The sequence below is a fragment of the Lissotriton vulgaris genome, unplaced genomic scaffold, assembly GCF_964263255.1.
Source record: "Lissotriton vulgaris unplaced genomic scaffold, aLisVul1.2 SCAFFOLD_227, whole genome shotgun sequence".
NCBI lineage: Eukaryota > Metazoa > Chordata > Amphibia > Caudata > Salamandridae > Lissotriton > Lissotriton vulgaris.
In genome coordinates this window covers 651,114-673,899 of record NW_028242055.1, presented here as the reverse complement: position 1 = coordinate 673,899, position 22,786 = coordinate 651,114, and the positions used below count along the sequence as shown (strand labels likewise).

Sequence of the window (22,786 nt, the reverse complement as noted above, 5' to 3'; positions counted from 1 at the left end):
AGAGGATAGTGTAGAAAGCTATATCTGCAATATCTTAGATATGAGTTCACTATTTATTTAAAAACTGGTCTCTGCATTAGGTATTGCTTTGTATTCATCTCCGGCTTCAAGAGGACAATATAACACTTGGGAATGAAGATACACCCCAGGAGTCCTGCACCTGAAGACAAGATGGCAAAGATCTCCACGGCCACCATATACTTCCCCTGTGTGCTCAGATATGCGGGTATAAATGAGATCCAGACGGCCAGAAACACAAGCATACTGAAGGTGAGGAACTTGGCCTCATTGAAACTCTGAGGCAAATTACGGGCATAAAATGCAACCACAAAACTGACAGAGGCCAACAAGCCCAGATATCCCAACATCAGATAGAAGAAGAGAACGGAGCCCTCGTCACACTGGATGATGGTGGTGTCTCGTATCTGTATCTTCACTGGGAACGGAGGATCAAGGAGCAACCAGACTGTGGAAATCAGGACTGGAGCAAATGAACACAGAAGGACCACTCCACTGGGCATTTTGCTCCCAAGCCACCTTGAAGAGCGGCTGGTGGGATCGCGGTCATTGAACGCTATAATCACTGTGATGGTCTTCGCCAGAATTGTGGAAATACTGATGGAAAAGATAATTCCAAATGAGTTTTGGCGGATCATGCAGGTGGCCCTCATGGGATGGCCAATGAAGGTGAAGGGACAAAGGAAGCAGAGCATAAGGGTGATGAGAAGCACGTAGCTGAGACCTCGATTGTTTGCTTTGACAATTGGCGTGTCCTGGTACTTCTTGAAGATGCACAGAACAAACAGAGTGATTAGGAAGAGGAGGCTGGTGAGGCACGAGAGTGTGATTCCCAAAGGCTCCTCAAGAGAAAGGAATTGGAGAGTTGTGAGATCACATCGGGTTCGCTCTTGATTGGGCCAGTGGTCTTCAGAACAAGGCCAGCAGTCAGGGGAATCTGAAGAAAAGAAGAGAGTTGGTTAATAAGTAAAACCTCTGTACTCAAGAATTGTCAAAATGATCTTAGGGAAAACGTGTAGCTTTTTTGAGCAAACAAAATTGTCCCTTGGTTGTCTTTTCTGTGGCCCATTGGGAGAAAAAGACTGAATAAAATAGTGAGAGGTCTCATTTCCCCCACGCTTGGGAACTACTTTGTGGAGGAGTTATGCCCAGAGACTTACCAACCTAAAGGGACACTGTAAGGGTGATTCAATGTGGAGTGGTTCCCAGCTATTAAAGTGAGTCATCAAATACAAGATATATCTATAAATCAACATAATATGTTATCCTATTGTATAAAAAAATCTGAAATTAATCAGCACATTGATAATTGAAGCATAAGTAAAGACGAGCATTAGAAAGGTAAATAAGAACAATATTCCAAACATCTAATGCATAAAAACCTATCACAACTAACTAATTACCTACATTATGCTCTACTGTGATGAAGAGATGTACCCATGCCTCCCCAATACCATCCCAGCATGCCTTCACTATGCTGAACATTCCTGTATGCTTGGAATATTAGTAATAATAAAAGTCCAAGGTTTGCACGGGTAGGTGCCTTGTACATCAATTAAACCAAAATGTCAAGGGTAGAGGAAGTGATAGTACACATCATTTAACCTTTACTTTAACTCACACAAGAATGCTTACACACACACACACACACACACACAATCTCTCTTTAACACACTCTCTCCGGCAAATAAGCACACAACATACATTTTAAAGTCTTTATAGCTTATCTCACTACCAGGAATAGTCATATTTCAACTAATTGTAATCCATTCTTTATTATACTAATAGTGAATAATAAAAAATTAATATTCACTATTACTGTAATATAACATTTTGAATTTAAGAAAACAACTAATGTGGATCTCCAAATAACATCCATAAGGGTGAGATATCCCTGTGTTCCTGTCAGTGATTTTACCACCTCCGAGGCCAGGAGTTGCAAAGGCAGTACTAGGGTCTCAAGGGGAAAGCCAGGGGTCTCAGCTGCGACCCCTGGTAACCCCTAAATAACATCCTTGGTATACGCCTGTGGTTTACACATTAATGCTTGAAATGTTAGTGTTTTTATGATTGCAAATATTCTAAGTGCACAGAAAGCACATACACTGATACAGCAACAGTGAGAATAATTAGACATTGGGGTATCTGTACCTTGTTATATAATTTCATGTTATAAACCGTTATCAGCTGTACATGATGTGTACTCTACTTATGATGACGTTAAAGCGACAAATAGTAAATATTAGGCCTGAGCGTTAAATTCTGCTCCGCTAGTGGAATTTACGAAATTTAGGCAATTTCGCATTCCGCAGAGAACGCAGAATTGCTGAAAATTCCATGATCCGCTGCGTAGTGGAATTATTTTCTTATTCGCACTTTAAAAAGGCGTTCCAGCGCTTGCGATAGCGACTTCCGGGATCCCTGCGTTCAATCTGGAGCAGAATAATATCTCGAGCAGCATAAAACCTTCTATAAATGATGATTTGGATGAAACAAACTCCTCAGATTGACATTTGGCTGTCCTTTTTTGTGCAATGAGTCCTTTTTTGGGGGGAGAGGGAGGAAGGGCCCCAGAGTCTCCTCCTTCCTGTTCCTGTACAGCAGGCTCCTCCCTGTTCTTTGTCCATCTCCTGTTCATTTTTCATTTGAATTTGAGCTGGAAGGGTCACTCTTTGTGTGTGCTGCATCATTGGATTTGAGGACTTTAGGATTTGAGATTTTACAAGTAAGTTGGTGTTGTTGCTTGTTTAATTGGGTCATTGCAGTTGCTGCAACTACAATTATGGTACTTTTCATCATTTAAAAAAAAAATTGATGTGGGTAGCCAGTAGGCCCAGAGCTAGTTATGGGTGGGTGCATGATGACACCACTGTTTCTGTGTGTTCTGTTGATTTTAAACATCATTTAGGGCATGGATGGCCTTGGATTGAATTGCAAAATGTCTATTTTTAGGGTGTATTTCAGTTTTTGGGTGTGTGTTAAATAAATACCTTAGTTGTGTGGGGTGCGTGGCAGACCGCGTTTAGCCCTGTGGATTTTCGTTTTTATATTTTATTGCATTACAAGAAAAGCTGTGTGTTTTAGCATGCCGCCCTTGCCTCACTATTATAGGCCTGTTTTCTGTACATTGTTTTCAAGGCCTCCTGCTTGTTGCTCGTGATTTGTGAGTGTCCATGAGGCTGGTGGCTACTTCTGGTGGGAGTTATAAGTGTGCTGCTTTTGCCATATACGATTCAGAAAAGGGGGTGGTGATGAACAGAGTGTCTGAATTAAGCAGACCACTCTTACCCAGTCCAAAGATCAGGGCTTGATCCATCACCGTTATTTATCTCACTGCCCCATCCCAGCTCAGAACCTGGCTATATGCAAATCAGTCTGTCCCTGGCCCAGTGCATCATGGGAACAGGGCAGACTAAACTACGAAGCCAATTCTTCACCAGAAAGGAGACAAGCTACCGGGGACCGGGTTCTGGCATTTCAGCCGTCTTCGGCCCGGCTTGCTTGAATCCTGATGGAGCAGTGAGAAAGGGACTCATGTCTGAGTATACCCTGCCACACCTATAGTGGCCAAAAACGATTCAGAAAAGGGGGTGGTGATGAACAGAGTGTCTGAATTAAGCAGACCACTCTTACCCAGTCCAAAGATCAGGGCTTGATCCATCACCGTTATTTATCTCACTGCCCCATCCCAGCTCAGAACCTGGCTATATGCAAATCAGTCTGTCCCTGGCCCAGTGCATCATGGGAACAGGGCAGACTAAACTACCAAGCCAATTCTTCACCAGAAAGGAGACAAGCTACCGGGCCGAAGACGGCTGAAATGCCAGAAACCGGTCCCCGGTAGCTTGTTTCCTTCCCAGTATAAGAATTGGCTTGGTAGTTTGGTCTGCCCTGTTCCCATGATGCACTGGGCCAGGGTCAGACTAATTTGCATATATCCAAGTTCTGAGCTGGGATGGTGCAGTGAGCTAAAAAACGGTGATGGATCAAGCCCTGATCTTTGGACTGGGTAAGAGTGGTCTGCTTAATTCAGACACTCTGTTCATCACCACCCCCTTTTCTGAATCATTTTTGTCCACCATAAGCGTGGAAGGGTATACTCAGATGTGAGTCCCTAGCTCATTGCACCATCAGGATTCAAGCAAGCCGGGCCGAAGACGGCTGAAATGCCAGAAACCGGTCCCCGGTAGCTTGTTTCCTTCCCAGTATAAGAATTGGCTTGGTAGTTTGGTCTGCCCTGTTCCCATGATGCACTGGGCCAGGGTCAGACTAATTTGCATATAGCCAAGTTCTGAGCTGGGATGGTGCAGTGAGCTAAAAAACGGTGATGGATCAAGCCCTGATCTTTGGACTGGGTAAGAGTGGTCTGCTTAATTCAGACACTCTGTTCATCACCACCCCCTTTTCTGAATCGCTTTTGCCATATAGGCCTGCATGTGTTTCATTTGTGACTTAGGCTTCTTGTTGTTGTGGGCCTGGCCATGTGGCTGTTGTCCATTTTGAAGACCACTAGTGTGCTTTTATCAATAGGCCTGCAAGCGTGTGGCCTAATCTGCCAACAGACCTTTCATCCAGTAGGCTCAGAGGTAGTCGAGGGTACATAAAACAACTGTTTCTGTGTGTTCTGTTTAATTTAAACTTCATTTTGGCATGGATGGCATTGGATTGAATTGCAAAATGTGTATTTTTGGGTGTATTTCAGTTTGTGGATGTGTGTTAAATAAATGCCTTTGTTGTGTGTGGTGTGTTGTGTACCTTGCAGAACTTGATTAGCCCTGTGGACTTTCGTGTTTTGCATTTTATTGCATTACAGGCAAAGAAGTGTGGTTTAGCATGCAGCCTAGGCCTGGCTATTATAGGCCTGTTTGCAGTACATTGTTTTCCTGGCCTCCTGCTTGTTGCTTGTGATTTGTGAGTGTCCATGTGGCAGGTGGCAATTTCTGGTGGGAGTTATAAGTGCTGCTTTTGCCATTTAGGCCTGCATGGTTTTCAGCTTGGATTACTGCTTTCATCCATCCCCTTTGCCAGCTGCAGCTCCCTGAATGATGTGATGAGCAAATAATTTAATGCTTAACAGGGTCCACTTCCATTAGATTTATATTTTTGTTGTTGTTTCACTGCTTTCCTATCCTTCCCGAAAGTGTACACAGTATACCATGAAAGCCCTTGTTGACAAAGTCTCACAAATGACTACACTAAGAATGAAATCTTTCCAAAAACTTTGCGACCCTTACCGCTGCACAGGGGCTGCCACTCTCTTGCCCTGGGATACTGCTTTGGACATTGCCTTGGACACAGCCCGCCCGCCTCCCGCCTCCTGACTCCTCCAGCCATCTCGGGGTTCTGGTCGCCGAGTGGAGTGTGGGCGTGGCATAGGCATAGGACCACAACTCCCAGCAGTCTTTGCGGTACATACCGCGACCTTTGCGCGCCAGGAGGCGCATAAATCCAGCATCACCCCGGTCGAGGGGGTGAAACCTTTCCAAAAACTTCGCGACCCTTACCGCTGCACAGGCGCTGCCACTCTCTTGCCCTGGGATACTGCTTTGGACATTGCCTTGGACACAGCCCGCCCGCCTCCCGCCGCCTGACTCCTCCAGCCGTCTCTAGGGTCCGGCCGCCGAGTGGAGTGTGGGCGTGGCATAGGCATAGGACCACAACTCCCAGCAGTCTTTGCGGTACATACCGCGACCTTTGCGAGCCAGGAGGCGCATAAATCCAGCATCACCCCCGTCTCGCGGGACGCCGGGCGAAGCCCGGGCAAAGGGCGGGCCCTCTGAGGCCCTCAGAGGACGAGGAGGTCGGGTTGGGTATACACCTCTAACATCTTTGCTCCGCTGTTCTACAGGTAAATTTTTCTATTCAACTTGCTTGTGAATAATACGGACTTTGTGACCCGGTATACTATACTCTTGAAGGATAAAAACTTTCTTGACACAGGGCTGCGCTGTATCACATCCATCAGGAGACGCCTGACTTTCCTTTTCAGTGCATGTTATTGCAGTCCAGCTACGACTAGACTGCAATGTCTACCAGGGGAAGTAGAAGCAAGACAGCTGCAGCAAGCAGTACATCTATCATTGGCCCTATCGATAGCTTCATTACGAGAACACATGATGCTATTGATCTAAGCATCTCACTTCTTGAAAGAAGAGTCTCACAAGATTTAGAAGCCGCCAAGCGCAGGGTCTCACACAAATTACTAACAACTAAACGCTCCTCCCTTGGCGAAATCTTGCTGGTAAAAACTCCTGCCAAACATAACGGCCCACAAGCAGGTTGTCTGCAAGAAATACGGCCCGATCTCCACACTATTCCTAATGAAATTAATCTATCAGCAACAGATCCACTGATCGATTGTGATTCTGATACGAGTAACGATCTAGAAAAGACACCAGATCTAAATATAAATCATACTCTGGAAAACACAGAAGAGAATAGTGCTATATCAGTAAGACCCAGCCAAGAGGGCGCAATCCGTAAACAGACTCAACAACCAATAATAATCATTCCTCCTGTTGAAAAATCATGTAAAAAAAAAAAAAAGTTCCATCCAGAAAAACCACAACGAAACATCCCACTGTTAGTGGAATAACAACACATGCAGGGGCATCAACTGAAGATACTCAGGGGAAGGACCAGGAGCGTATAAACAACTTTGACGCACCTACAAAACAGATAAAAGATGACAAACTAATAGAAAGAGTTGGTAACCTCTTGGCGATCTTCATGTCACCAATCGAATCTAGATTGACCCGAATTGAAAAGAAACTTGAGGAACTCATTGCTGTTAACAAAAAGACTCCTAGAGATATCGTACCTACTAACACAGCGGCAAAAACAAATATTAGTAAATCCACTACTATTAAACAGATAGAAAAAGCTACATCATCTGCAGACAGAGCGACAAAATTACAACCAAATTCTGTCCTTTCTTTAAGCAGAGATAAATCTACAAACAACTCTACCACAGGAAGTGGCCCAATTTTGAGTATAACTACTAGCGCTCAGGCCGTAACTGAAACTCCAGGAAAGACGACAGCACCATCTCATGATAAAAAAAAAAAGACACATAATCATTCGATGTCTACTTCCATAAACTTTCAAAAACCTCGGCCAACACATGATCCTCCATATAACTCAAGGCATATCCCTCCAAGAATCAATCTTCCTCCGGAATGTGGTGCTTACGTATTGGTCTTGGTTAACGTTCCTAGACTTAGACACGATCAGGAGGAAACTTTTTCGTCTTTGAAAAATAAGATTTTACACTGGCTGATAGCAAACTGTAACTTCCCGATAGAATGTACAGGAGAAATAAATAACGTACAGAGAGTAGGATGGATAGGCCCCTTGAAGAAAAAATTTGAAGGTGACTGTGTATCCATAAGCTTCAAGAATCCGCAATGGGCCGAGAAAACCTTGGCCAGAGCCCCTCCACCCTCGGTCTGGGAATTTAATATCACTCTACTTCCGCTGGGATACTTTTACAGACATTTGATCACTAATATACCAACAATGGGATCCAATTTAGTCACTCCTTTTCTCGATCACCATCAAATGCTTGAAAACAATTCTCCCTTCTTACATCAGTATCCCAAATTCACATATCCAAATGTTCATATACAAAGACACCAACCACAGGTACATTCTCATCTTACACCCCATCCCTATCTGTCTACAATGCCGCATAAAGAATATAGGGACCAACGCTGGCAACAAGTTGCTGCCGCACCTGGTAACCTTTATAGCATCCCGACTCAAAATAGGTTTGCTGCACTATCTACCCTTGATTTCAATGATTGACAAAAAAATATCCATCTTGAAGGGGTAGTGACCCATACATTAAATCCAGAAGGTCAGGTGTTAGATAGTCCCTTAGACAGACAGGAAATAGATATTCGAAATTCTACTGTAGAGAACACCCTAATTCCCCAAAATCAAATAGGACCAAATGACGAAACTAATTTAGTACAATCAAAAATTAGCTCTGAACTCTCGGAAAATTCATCAATTAAGATAACTTCTCCTAGACATAATAGTAGTACTTCTTTAATACATATAACTTTCTGGAATATAGCAGGTTTGCTGGCCAAAGTAACGAATCCTAACTTTATAAACCAAGTGAACGCGAGCAGTCTTATTTGTCTTCAGGAAACTTGGGCCATCGAGCCATTACATATAATGGGGTACAAGACCTTTCTTTCCTCGGCAAAAAAATCTCCATCTGGAAGAAGTAGTGGCGGCCTAATTATTTATATAGCAAATACCTTATGCTATGAAGAGATCGTTCCTGTCAAACTAAACGAGAATTACCAAATAGATATTCTAAAGAGAACCAAACAGACGTTATATATTATAGTAAATTTCTATAATAATAAGAAATTAGATGATTTGACCAATCTTCTTCAAGAGATTTCTCTAACTTTACAAGACTTAAAAGAGAAATACATTAATAAAACATGTACCATACTCTGGGGTGGCGATTTCAATATCAATTTATGTAAGAATAACAACACAGATAAATGTGGAATTGAGGAAGATGATGGCAATATGATAACTCACTTCACGCACTCATACGAGGGCGAAAAAATGAATGAGGTTTTAACAGAATTAGAATTGGGCTTTGCAAATGAACTAAAATCTTCCCAAGTACCCTTTACACCAACCTTTAATGGTAGGGGACTAATGAGTCTGATAGACTACGTCATGATCTCAGCACATAAAGGCCCAAATATAGAATTATTCGAAGTAGTCAAAAACCCTCTAAGCGATCACTTCCCGATTATAATCGCCCTAAGAGATCAAAAAAAACAAAAAGATCTTGACATATTAACTTTATTAGATCAACAAAACCTAGAGTTGGGCTCTCTCAACGGCTATACCTTAAAATGGGGAAATACTGACAAAAAAGCGATCACTTCAGGAATAGTTACAGTATGCAAAAACGAGATATTACTTTGTCTAGAGTATGAGGCAAAAAGTACCAATATAATAGCTAGTTTTAATACTATTACAGAAAAGATAAAAAAGGCACTCACCAGATCCTGTAAACAAAAAAAACGAGCGGAGAAAGGCTGGTTTAATTCAGCTTGCACTAAAGCACATACAAAACTGAAAAAAGCGCTTGGCAGGAACCAAAGAGATAGGGAGGAAATTACCATCTTAAGAAGAGAATATGCCTTAGCAATGAAAAATAGAAAACAAGAGATAAAAATCGATTTATGGGAGCATCTAAAGAAGAGCTCAGAACTTAAAGATAGCGCTGAGTTCTGGCAAATAGTAAGGTCACCATACCTCACAGGTAAAGATGATTTACCTTCTATCGATGTTGCAATTACCAACACTGAATGGGTAAATCATTATTCTAATGTTTTTGGTCTAGGATCATCATATAATATGGAACCAATGGATTCATTGAACCAAGTTATTTATCCGTTAAACCTGCAGTTTACACATGATGAGGTAAAGAAAGCATTAAAATCCTCAAAAATAGGCAAGGCCCCGGGGCCAGACGGGGTTCCCGTTGATATCTTCAAACATGAGGAAGAACTTTGGTCCCCGCTTTTGACAAATGTTTTAAATGCAACCCTGGAAGAAGGTCTGATAAAATCATGGAAGACCTCCGTACTTGTCCCGATCTTTAAAAAGGGAGACCGAAACTCACCAACTTGCTACAGGCCTATCTCACTCCTGGACTCTCTTGGGAAGGTCGCTGGTCGGATCGTTCTCGAGAGACTCCAGGAGTGGGCAGCTACAAATAACATTATATCAGATATACAGTACGGATTCCGAGAGGGGCTAGGTACTGTAGATCAAGCGTTAAACCTGTCTTTATTGGCAGGAAAGTACTTTGAGGCCAAGGGGAGTGTCTTTCATATGGTGTATGTAGACTTATCCGCAGCCTTTGATTGTGTTATACACTCAAGGCTGTGGAAGATCATTCTCACAATGGGAGTTGACCCTCCTATTGTGGACTTTCTTCGAGAACTTTATACCGGAACAACAGGCAGAGTGCGATTTGGGACAAAGGGCCTGTTGACAGAGAGTTTTGGTGTGGAAAAGGGGGTCAGACAGGGATGCGTGCTGGCCCTCTTTTTATTTACCCTCTATACAAATGGCCTTGAGGCCGCAATGCTTGAGGGAAGTAAAGACCTCCCCTCGGTTGGTCGTCGGCATATACCCGCTTTGTTATATGCCGACGACGCGGTAATCCTGGCCAGAACTTCGGTGGAATTGCAGCGAGAGTTGGATAAATACTGTGAATTTATGCTAAGTTTGAATTTGTTTTTAAATGTTAAGAAAACTTTTACTATGCATGCGGGGAAAAAGAGCTTGAAACCTAAAAGACTATTTGTGAAAGGAGAAGCATTGGAAAGAACATCTACTTACCAATACTTGGGAATCGTGATTGATGATAAATTCAAGTGGAAGGCAGCAATCACTGCCAGGAAACTATCCTTTTTAAAAGCAACAACGGCCTTGAGATCATTTGCTCAAAAATTGGGACATAAACCACCTTTAGAAATGTTAAAAATTTATAAGGCAAAATGTGTTAGTACCGCTACTTATGGGGCAGGGATATGGGGGTATGCAAATGTGACTGATCTACAAAAAATAGAAAACTCCTTTTTAAGAACCCTACTAGGGCTACCGAAAAATTCCTCTACATATGCCTGTCATGAAGAGCTGGGCATAGACCATCTAGAGGATATTATAAAAGCCCAACCTATAATGCTATGGCGCAGAATCTGGGTCACCGAACAATGTCATCTAACCAGACTCATTATTCAAGATATACAGACGCTTGATCACTACGGGAGGATGAAATGGACCGCTTATGTAAAAGCCTTTCTAAAAGACATGGGATACAAACATTTTTTTACAGACCCATTATCTTTAAACAGTATCTCTAAATCAGAATTGAGAAAAGCATGTCTTTCACATCTGCGCCAAATACGCCTGTTAAAAGAAATCCATAAACCTTCTGTACAACAAAGTCTATTGGTACAAACAGTCCCATCTGTTGAACCTTATTTGATGTTTAAAATAACTCAATTTGAAAAATTACTTTTGACACGTTTTAGGTTTAATATGTTCCACCTAATGGTTTGCTTCCCCACACAGAATGATTGGTCATCAAAATCTTTATTGGGCCCTTGTGATTCCCAATCACAACAGTCAACAATACATACAACCTTATTCTGCAAGTTTTTTGAGGCACCCCGCAGACAATGGCTATTGCCCATATTAAAATACTGGTGCTTACGCCAATGCCGCCCAGCTTACTTGGCGTTACAATATCTTGAAAATGAACTAATAGCAAAAGCAATTGTACGCTTTCTGAAATTTTGCATACGCCATCGTTCTAACCTTTGATAACCAAATGAATGAATCGAGCACAAAGAATAGTAGTAAAAGTTTAGTCATTTTTAAACACTGTGCTTTTATAAACTGCATTTTTAAATTTCTGATTTTAACAGTTTTTTATTAACTGAATCAATGTATAAAAATGTATTTCTATGAACTTTTATGTTTTTTTTATTCTAAAAACCGAATAAAGTTATTTTTGATTTGACTACACTAAGTTATACAATTTCTTTGTTTGTACTTGTAGTAATTGAACCACAACAACAAATGCAACATTTCACTGATGTTCTTCTCCTGGCTTCTTTGCTTTTAGATGCACAAAAAGACAGAGGAGGAGGTGTCATCATTACCCGTTGTACTGCCAGACAGAAGTACTGCTGTGCACCACGTCACATCCGCGTGTGACCACAGACATCTCTACAACTTGTGCACCTGTGTTCTGCTGACATCTGAAGAAGATGGCCCCAAAGAAAGGTACCAGGTCCTCCAGTACCAAGAAATTTGCAAGTGAGAAGAAGAAGGAACAGAAAAAGGAAGTGGCACTTGCCAAGACTGGTGTGCCGCCTCAGTGTTTTGTTGGGAAAAAAAACCTACACCTGCAGCAGCGGTGTACGGTGGGGACCAAGATGGGAGTAGCACCTCTGCATCACCGGGCCCACCCCACTAGCCTAGGCCCAAGCCCATAAGTGTGGCAGAGGTCACAGTCTCTAACGAGCAGTGATGTTGAAAATTCATTATCGCAAAGTCGTACCCAATCAACGCACTCGCAATGGAAACTCAGCAGATAAGTGGGCAACAACAGCTGCAACAACAGCTGCAACCATAGCCGGAACAACATCCGCAACCACAGCCAGAACAACAGCCAGAATCACAGCCACAACAACAGTGGGAACCACAGCTGCAAAAAAACTGCAACAACAGCCCACAATAGCAGTTGTTCCTCCTGAAGTAGGGGCAGTTCGGGAAATCAAGCTTTTTGCAGACAAAGAGGAGCAAGCCACTGTTTCAGAAGATACATTATGTTCCAGACCCCCAGCAAGGAAAAGGAAGGCTAGTCCATCAACTTCTTCTTCAAGCCCTGCTTCTGATGATTGAGATGCCACTTGGAAGCCACCAGCTCAGTCTGAGAGTGATGCACGCCACAAGACAAGGCTAGTGAAAAGCAAGGTTCCAGAATGCCTTAGAGTAATGGAGGTAGATGTACAAGAGGGGGATGATGATGACGACAAGCCAGTCATCTTGAACATCACTCCCGGCCCAGAGGAGATGGAGACCAGCATTTTTACCCTATCCAAAAGCACTACGAGGGATGTAGCACGGATACCACCAACACAGGTAACAGCAACACAACCTCCTCCAGCTACCATATTCGAATTTGAATTGGCCCGGCAGGGACCTACATTCAGCTCATCACCAGCTCAGTAGGTAGTGATAGTGTGACTACATAGAGTCAAATTCCAGGCACTCCCTCCAGTTCATCTGGTATTGAAAGTGGCACATCCAGCAGTGCCAGAAAGTTCTCCTCTTCAGTTTGGGACTTCTTTTCAGTTAGCATTAAGGAGGAGAACATTGCTATATGCTCAATTTGTCGGCAAGCTGTTAGGCGGGGTAAGCTTGGTACAAACTATGGTACGGGAGGCCAAACAAGTCATCTCAAAAATACCACAGTATCAAGTAGGAGGCTCACCTACTTTGCTTAGAAAAAGTAAAACTGAGCCCATTGCTGTTGTTGGGGATGAATAAGTAGGGGAAGATACAATTACAGATGCAGGTGAACAAAAGGGAGACATTTCTAGCCCTCTGCCCAGGAGTGAAATGGTCTCACCCACATCCTCCGCAACATCTCTGTGGCACCGCAATAAGAGTCAGGCTGAGACACCATGGAAATCAAGTACTGCAATGAGAAAAATTGCTTTGTTGTTGAGCCTAACTGGGTTCAAGAATACAGCTGCACCACAAAGGAAAATAATCCAGCCTACCATTGACAGCATGCTTAGGTCGCAGGGGCAGTACCAACGCAAAAACCCAATGGCACAGTTGTACAATGCGAAGCTAGCTAAAATGTTAGCGCTGGACCTGCTTGCTTTTTCATATGTGGAAGGGGTGGGTTTCATTGAATTTGTGTCAGCCATCTGTCCTAAATAGAAGGTTCCCCGCCGGTCCTATTTCCCCAGAGTTGCTGTTCCAGCACTACATCATGATGTGCTGGAATTCGTTGGACAAGAATTACAGCAGAGTGCTGTTCACAATATCCACCTGACAACAGACATGTGGACCAGTTGCCAAGCCACTGATTGCATGTGCATCACTGCACACTGGGTCTCTTTTGTGTGGGTTAGAGAAAAGCGGTACAAAAGGGGGTAGTGATGGACAGAGCATCTGAACCAATCAAACACTCACATCCAGTCAACAGATCTGGGTTTAATCCATCACAGATCTTTAGCCCACTGGGCCACCCCAGTTCAGACATGGCCATATGCAAATCAGTCTGACCCTGTGCCTCATGGGAACAGTCCAGAACAGTGGGTTAGAGAAAAGCTATCTGAAGTAGGTGCTGAGATTTTTAATGCTACTCGGAAACATGCAACTGTAGCCATGTTCGCCATGGAGAAATCTCATACTGCTGCAAACATTTTGGAAGAGTTTAACAGCAAGGTCTTTGAATGGCTGCACCCAAGATGCCTTAACATTGGTTTTGTTGCCATGGATAATGGCAGTAATGTACTTAAGGCCATGGAGGCTGGTTGCTATTTCAGGGTCCCACATTTGGCGGACTGCATTAACATTACAGTTCAAGACTTTCTGAAAAAAGAAGCCATAGTCAGCAACTTACTCACCACCTGCCGAAGAATATGCGCTCATTTCGGTCATTCTTTTAAAGCCCGGAAGCAGCTGAGCATCATTCAACGTGATGCCAGTCAAAGAACTCATCCAGGAGCCTGCAACACGTTGGAACTCAACTTACTACATGCTTGACCATCTCTTTAATCAGTACAGGCCTATCAATCAATATGTCATGCAAAGAGGGGATGCTTCTGTGAAAGGCATGACCCTTCAGTTGGACCAATGGTGCCTACTTAAATGCCTGACAGAGATGCTTCTTCTTTTTGAGGTCTTCACATGTGAAGTCAGCAGGGAGGACAGCTGAAGGAGGTGTCTGAAGTGTACATAGGTGTGGAGGAAAAAAAAGAAGCATATGAGTTGGTGGAGAGCTTATCCCTTCACTTAAAAGAATATACAAGGGTGCAAACTAAGATTTTGTCACAAGAACATTAGATGTGTGCCACAATTCTGGATCCAAGATACAAATGGACACTGAACAGTAAGACATTACTTCCTTTTTCAGAAGTGGATGTTGCCGGTACAAAACTTGGATAGTTGAGGCCTCCAGTAAATTGTAAAATCAACGGCTGGTAATTAAAGGCCCGCTACTCAAACCCACAACAAATACTGCAGCAGTTCATCCGGTGTTAAGTTCAACTTCAGAGACTGAGGGCAGTGCTTTGGCTCACAGCTGTCACCAACACTATCGACAACAGCAAGAACCAGATCATCATCACCAGCCCCAGTAAAAACAGTACAGGATTAATATTTACAGCAAGGACTTGCTAGGTCTGGTGCTGATGCAAAGGCAAAAGAGGCCAAGCAAAGTGTAGCACCCCTGAACATTGAGTGGATGGTCCAGGCATATCTGGAGCGACCGTTGTCCCTGCCACCAGGCTAGGTCGCCCCCATGCACTTCTGCCTTCCAGCCTGCCTTGCTGATTGCCGTTCCCTGCTGCTTCCTGCCCGGACGACCCAGCCACCGCTGAGCCACCCAACTCAAGACTCCTCTTCCCGACACTGCCTCCCTGTGGCCCCGCCCCCCTCCAGCCCATTCGCCGCCCCGCTCCCGCCACCCAGCTGCTCCTCCCTCCCGGTTCCTTACTTAAGGGGACCGCGTAGCTGGAGTAGGGAGCGACGTTGTCCCTGACACCAGGCTAGGTCGCCTCCACACACTGCTGCCTTCCAGCCTGCCTTGCTGATTGCCGCTCCCTGCCGCTTCCTGCCCGGACGACCCAGCCGCCGCTGAGCCGCCCAACTCAAGACTCCTCTTCCCGCCACTGCCTCCCTGCGGCCCGCCCCCCTCCAGCCCATTCGCCGCCCCGCTCCCGCCACCCAGCTGCTCCTCCCTCCCGGCTCCTTATTTATGAAGACCTCAGAGCGACCGCGCAGCGGACGCACACAGCGTACGCGCCGATTGTGCGCCGAAGGCGTGCCAAAGGCAAGCCCGTCTGCGCCCGACCGCACCTGGACCGCACCCAGCACCAGGAACCATGGATCTCGACGATGCCAATGCACCCGACGAACCTACTACGCCGCCACCCTCCGCGCACTCAACACCGGCCGGAACCCCGCCTGCCACCTGGCCACCCCTAAACACACCCACGGACCCTTCACCTGCCAGGAGTGCAAATTCACCTGCATCCGTCCCGGGCCAGCACCCATCAAGCCTACCACCAGCAAGAATCACCTGCTCAATACCCGCTCCGTCCACAGACACGCAGTTGAACTCTGGAACCTCCTGGACACAACAGAACCTGACGTCGCCTTCCTCATGGAAACCTGGATGAACGCATCCTCAGCACCCGACATCGCCATAGCCATCCCGGACGGCTACAAGATCATCCGGAGGGACCGCACCAACCAAACCGGAGGAGGCATCGCCATCATCCACAGAAACACCATCCGCATCACGACAAACGCGAAAGACACCCTCACAGCCGCCAAACACCTGTACTTCCAGATACACACCGACCCCAGGACTACCCTTAGAGGCATCCTAAACTACAGACCTCCGGGACCACGCACTCAATTCACCAAAGCCATTACAGACTTCGTAAGCCCGCATGCCCTCACCTCCACTGACTACATCCTCCTAGGGGACCTCAACTTCCACCTGGAGAACAACAACGACAGCAACACCACCGCCCTGCTGGAAAACCTCGCCAACCTTGGACTCAAGCAACTGGTGAACACCCCCACTCACTATGCCGGCCACACACTTGACCCCGTCATCTCCTCCAGCAAGCACATCTCCTTCAGCCACTCCACCCGACTCCACTGGACAGACCACAGCTGCGTCCACTTCTCCTTCAGAAAAACCACGACCCACCACCACCCGCAACAGGCCCCCGCAGAAGCTGGAGCAAGATCACTGCTGACCAGCTCTCCACCTCCATTAACCGGAACCCTCCCCCCACCACGACGGACCCCAACGAAGCAGCCCGCAACCTCGCACAATAGCTGCGCCGACGAACTCGCACCACTAAAGAAACCACCCAACGGACCCCACAGCAAGAAAGCCTCGTGGTTCACGGACGACCTCATAAACTCAAAGAAAACCTGCCGCTCCCTGGAGAAAACCTGGCACCAGGACCAGACGACAGAGAGCATGACAGCCCTCAAGAGCGCCACCCGCAAGCACCACCAACTGATCCATACCACCAAGAGAACTACTTACAAACAACGTCTGGACAACAACACCCACAACAGTAAGGAACTCTTCAGCACCATTAAAGAACTCTCCAACCCCAGCGCCTGCAACAATGACATTACACCCTCGCAAGACCTCTGTGACTCACTCACCTCGTTCTTTCACCGCAAGATCGCCGACATAAACAACAGTTTCCGCGCACAGACCAACCACCCAACCACCAAACCAGTGTACCCAACCGCCACCCAGAGTGCCTGGACCCCGGCCAGCACCGAAGACACCGCCCGCACTATGAGCACCATCCACTCCGGCTCTCCTACCAACACATGCCCACACCACATCTTCAACAAAGCCAACTCCATCATCGCACCCCAAGTCCAGGACGTCATCAACAGCTCCTTCGCATCCCCCACCTTCCCAGAGAGCTGGAAGCATGCCCTCCTGAAAAAACCCACAGCGGACTGCACGGATCTCAAGAACTTTCGACCCATCTCGCTCCTCCCTTTTCCTGCCAAAGTCATCGAGAAGACGGTCAACAAACAACTCTCCGCCTTCCTCGAGACAAACGAAGCCCTCGACCAGCTCGCAGTCCGGTTTCCGAGCAAACCACAGCACCGAGTCCGCTCTCATCATAGCTACCGACGACATCAGGTCCATGCTCAACAATGGGGAAACCACAGCACTTTTCTCCTGGATTACTCAGCAGCCTTTGACACAGTATGCCACCACACATCGATACAACGCCTTAGCGACACCGGGATCCAAGGCGTGGCCCTGGAGTGGATCATCTCGTTCCTTGCAGGCAGAACCCAGAGAGTCCGCCTCCCCCCGTTCCAGTTCATGGCCACCGAAGTCATCTGTGGCTTCCCACAAGGATCCTCGCTCAGCCCCACCATCTTCAATGTCTACATGAGCCCCCTCGCAGCCATCGCATGCAAACACAACCTCAACATCATCTCCTACGCCGACGACACACAGCTGATCCTCTCCCTCACCAACGACCCAGACACCTCCAGAGCCAGCCTCCGGGAAGGAATGAAGGACGTCGCGGAATGGATGAAGCTCAGCCATCTGAAACTGAACTCAGACAAGACAGAAGTCCTCATCCTGGGACCATCCCCCCTCGGCCTGGGACGACTCCTGGTGGCCACCTGCCCTGGGCATCGCCCCCAAACCCACTGACCACACACAACCTGGGCTTCATCCTGGACTCATCCCTCATGATGACCAAGCAAGTCAACGCCGTCTCATCATCCTGTTTCAACACCCTGCGCACGCTCCGAAAAATCTTCAGATGGATCCCCACCGCAACCAGGAAGACGGTCACCCAGGCCCTTGTCACCAGCCGCCTGGACTACGGAAACACCCTCTACGCCGGAACCACAGCCAAGCTCCAGAAAAGACTACAGCGCATACAGAACGCCTCGGCAAGAATCATCCTCGACATCCCCCGCCCCAGCCACATCTCTGCCCATCTGAAGGACCTGCACTGGCTCCCCGTCAGCAAGAGAATCACATTCCGACTCCTCACCCACGCACACAAGACTCTCCACGACGCGGGCCCCATGTACCTCAACAACCGCCTCACATTCTACACACCGACCCGCCATCTCCGCTCCGCCAGCCTCGCCCTCGCCACCATCCCACGCATTCGCCAAGCCATTGCCGGAAGAAGATCCTTCTCCTATCTGGCAGCCAAGACGTGGAACTCCCTCCCCACCCACCTCCGGCTGACCCAGGACCATCTTGCCTTCAGGGAACAGCTCAAGACCTGGCTGTTCAAGCAATAGCGGCCCCCCCAGCGCCTTGAGACCCTAACGGGTGAGTAGCAGGCTCTACAAATTCCTTGATTGATTGATTGATGGATTGGATGACTCATTGCGGTATTGGTATGGGAAAAGGGGCCAATGGCCAGTGCTCAGCAGGCTGGCGCTAATCTATCTGGCTTGCCCTGTTGCAAGTGTCTCTTATGATTGTGTTTTCAGTGCTGCTGGTTCCATTGTAACAGTGAGAAGGACCAGGCAAGGGTGCCATGGTCCTGCTCTGTACGGTTGTTGTTGTATCTGGTTAATGCTGGAAACAGACTAGAGTAGACACAATGTATCCACCCATGCCACATCTGAAAGTGTTCTTGTTGCACTCCACTAATTTATGCTCTTTTTCCTACTTGATTTTTCAATACAATGCAATAGGGTCAAAGTAATTAGTTGTATCTTTGGTTTGCCTTCTCCAGGACCTTTAGCCTCTATTTCACCTCCTCTAACTGCTCCTCTAGTCACGCATTTCAGAGGCGCATGTTGCGTGCATATGCCCTGTAGTTGCATTCACAGGGGGGTTAGCAGTGCTGGATGTTGAAGGGCGGCGATCGGTGGCTGATTGACTGTGGCACCGTACAACTGGAGTGGCCTGGCTGGGGTCCTGGGCATTGGAGGAGGCTGCAGCTACTGCTGCATCCTCCTCCTCCGCCAGAGCCACCAGCCGCCGATATTCTTGGCAGGTGGCCTCTAGCTTCTGGTGCCGGGCCATGGAAGCCAACTCCTTCCTGGATGGTTTTGATTTGGAAGGAGTATCTATATCAAGAAAGAAAAATAAACTATTAACCAATACTCTTAGCAAAACAGTAACACAAATTAATTCAACACATAATGGCACAGTAGCACTAGCAAGCACAGTACATAACATTTGTGGTATGTATCTGTCTTTCCACTTCCTCAGCCTCTAACATTTGTGGGAGTTTCTGGCATTATACTAGCACTATGTATGAATGTATGAACTTGAGTACACAGTACACCAGTCTTCTTCTTCTCTCTTGTTTTGCCAAATTAACGTAACTTTGTTGTAGCCGGCATGCCAGCTCAGTCAGACTGCGCCCAAGACAAAGATACTCGAGTCATGATGCAGACTCACGTTAGTTTTATTTACTACTGTCTGCAGGTGGGGAAGCTCGTATTTTCCTATTACGGGTGGCACTGGCCATACTCTGTTACATCCAGGGCAACTGCTTAATTTCACTTTCACCCTGCCCTGACTGCTAGAAAAAGGCAGATGATATCTGATCCAATAATCATTGCTTACATATGGGACAACATGAGATACTTGGTTTTGATTGATTGTGTAACCAGCAGATTAGCCACCCATTGCAGGCTAGATGACACAGTACAAAAAAATTAACATAGGTACGGAGTTGCCCTCTGAGTCAGAGGAAGGCGCTTGATGATATAACTACTACATATATACACAATATTTTTGCTGTGCTTGCACACTACAGTGGGTCAAGGGAGTATTCTGAAAAAACAACTTAGATTCTCCTCGGCTTTTCTACTCTGGCGCCGTTTCTTTCACATTCTTTTCAAACTAAGACTCTTCATGCAGTGACAGTCTCCGCCTATGCTATCTATGATGATACCTCCCTGGCATCCATCCATTCAAAGTAAACGTCCATCATTCTTCTTAATCTCTCAACAAACCTTAGTTTGTTTCACCAACTAACATTTATTCTTTTTTTTTAAACCACCACATACGTGTCCTTTCCTTCCTTGCTTGCCTTGGCTAAGAGTTTGACCCAAACACAACTGAGGATTCTTGCTATTTTCCACCCATACAGTTTCATCCACCCAGGCAGGCATCTTTTCTTTCACCTTCCACCCTTCTTTCAACCACCCATGCAGCTGATTCCTATCAGCCACCTATGCATGCATCCCACGTATCCTTCTCTGCCAGTCATAAATATTACATCTCACCCATCCTTCCTCTTTCCACTGTTCTTTCCCTTTTTGTTCAACATACCCTTCACGGCTGGTCTACTGAACTGCCGCTCTCTGCCATGCCACACGATATATGGTTACTATTATCATCTACATCCTGGGACTTACTTTTTCTCACCGAAACCTGGATTAAGGACACGTCCAATCCAGACATTGCTTTAGCTACTCCCCCGGGCTACCGCTTCATAGGAATTAGCCGTGAAGGTTCGAAACCAGGCGGTGGCATTGCCGTTATTCTACGGAATCACCTTACCATTACTTCCAGGAAAATTCCAATTTTAGAGCCTATAGAGGCTCTTCACTTTTCTATCACTGAGTCATCTGCTGCCATATTCTCAGGACTGCTGGTATATAATCCCCTGCGCTCCCATCAGTCTGCACTTACCTCGCTGATAGCCGCCACCGCTGATCTTTCCCTTAAGCACTCCGATTTTATTGTGTTGGGAGATTTTAATCATCATGTTGATTTGCATGACTCTATACCTGCTAAAAATCTTCTTGACGCTACGCAAGGTCTGAATTTATCCCAAAGGGTGAGTGGCCCGACCCATTCTGCAGGCCATACTCTCGATCTGATCTTTTCCAATCTGCCTGACCTTAAAGTTCTTCCTTCTGTGCCCCTTACGTGGACTGATCATCATTTAATCCCATTTGAGGTGCCATATCCAAGTCACCTAGGATAGAAACTATTTGCAGAGGCAAGGGCAGAAATTGGCACAAAGTTACCTGCCCTGCTTTGGAACAGGGATTTAAGAGCACTCCGGTCTCACCAGTTAACGATCTTAATGAACGTGTTGCCTCACTTAATAAAGATCTTCTTGATGCTATTGAGCAAATTGCCCCCTTGAAAAATCTCTCCTCTTTAAGATCCAAACCTTCGGCCCCTTGGTTCACACAGTCGTTACGAGAAAACAGAAGCAGTTGTAAAAAACTGGAGCGAATTTGGCGCCGGGTATATGACCCGGAGGCTAAAGCCCGTTATAGATCTGCTCTTAAAGAGTTTCACAAACTGAAACGCATGGCCATGAAAGAGCATTTTGCAGATAAAATCCAAAGTGCAGAAAATTCTACTAAGACCCTTTTTAATATTGTTAAGGATTTTGCTAATCCTTCTACAATGGCCTCCCCAATCATCCCAAGCCATGATGAGAAAATTAATAATATTACAGTAAACATCCAGCATATTCCCACCGCTGCACCGCCAGCCCAGGCCACCAGCTGTGCGGAAGTGTTTACCTCATTTAAGCCACTGACGGAAGATCATGCTCTGACTCTGTTTCTGAAGTGTAAATCTGGCTCTCCTTTGGACCCTGCTCCAGCTCATGTCTTGAGTGCCTTAGCCCCATTATTGATTAAGTCCTTGTTAGAAATTTTGAACTCTTCTTTGCAGTCAGGCCTTTTTCCTTCTCTATGGAAACAGGCACTGCTGATACCTATTTTTTAAAAAAACAGGCGCTGACCCACTATGCTTTAACAATTACCGCCCCATTTCACTGCTCCCCAAGCCGGCAAAAGTGTTAGAGAAAGCGGTACAGGAGCAGCTGTCCGAATATTTAGAAACTAACCACCTCCTTCATGATACACAGTCTGGATTTAGACCTGATTTTAGCACAGAATCAGCTTTGTTGGAAGTGTCTGAATCTATTTGCGAGTGTGTGGATAGGGGTGAGGAGGCCATGTTGGTCCTCCTCGACCTATCCGCAGCATTCGATACTATCTCACATGACACTCTACTGATTCGCCTGCAGGAGGTGGGCGTTGGAGGAACTCCCCTGGCTTGGGTGAAATCTTTTTTGTTAGGCAGATTTCAACAGGTTTCCCTCGGACCCTTTGTTTCCACCAAGAAACCACTGAGATGGGGGGTTCCGCAGGGATCTGCCCTCAGTCCTCTTTTATTTAATGTGTACCTAAGGCCACTGGCAGAGCTGGTTGAATCATGGGGCGTCAGAGTGATCTTTTATGCTGATGACACTCAGCTTGTGTTTTCTTTTAAAGATCATTCTGACAGCTCCCTGGCCCGCTTCCGCCACTGTCTGGTTAACATCGCCTCATGGATGTCCACCAATAATTTAAAATTAAATACTGACAAGACGGAGGTGCTATTTTTTAATCAAAAATCTGCCATTCCCTCAAATATTTGGTGGCCATCTCAACTTAA

The 22,786-nt window shown here is 46.0% G+C and overlaps 1 protein-coding gene across 1 annotated transcript; it reads right to left on the bottom strand.

The window, feature by feature from the left end:
- Nucleotides 1–53: 53 nt before the first annotated feature.
- Nucleotides 54–21,101, bottom strand: LOC147669077 (vomeronasal type-2 receptor 26-like). The gene is made up of 2 exons (XM_086948238.1): nucleotides 21,014–21,101; nucleotides 54–955 (listed from the first exon to the last, which is right to left on the bottom strand). Exons 1-2 carry the CDS (start codon nucleotides 21,099–21,101, stop codon nucleotides 54–56), a joined length of 990 nt encoding a protein of 329 aa, XP_086804364.1.
- Between the last annotated feature and the right edge of the window lie 1,685 nt (nucleotides 21,102–22,786).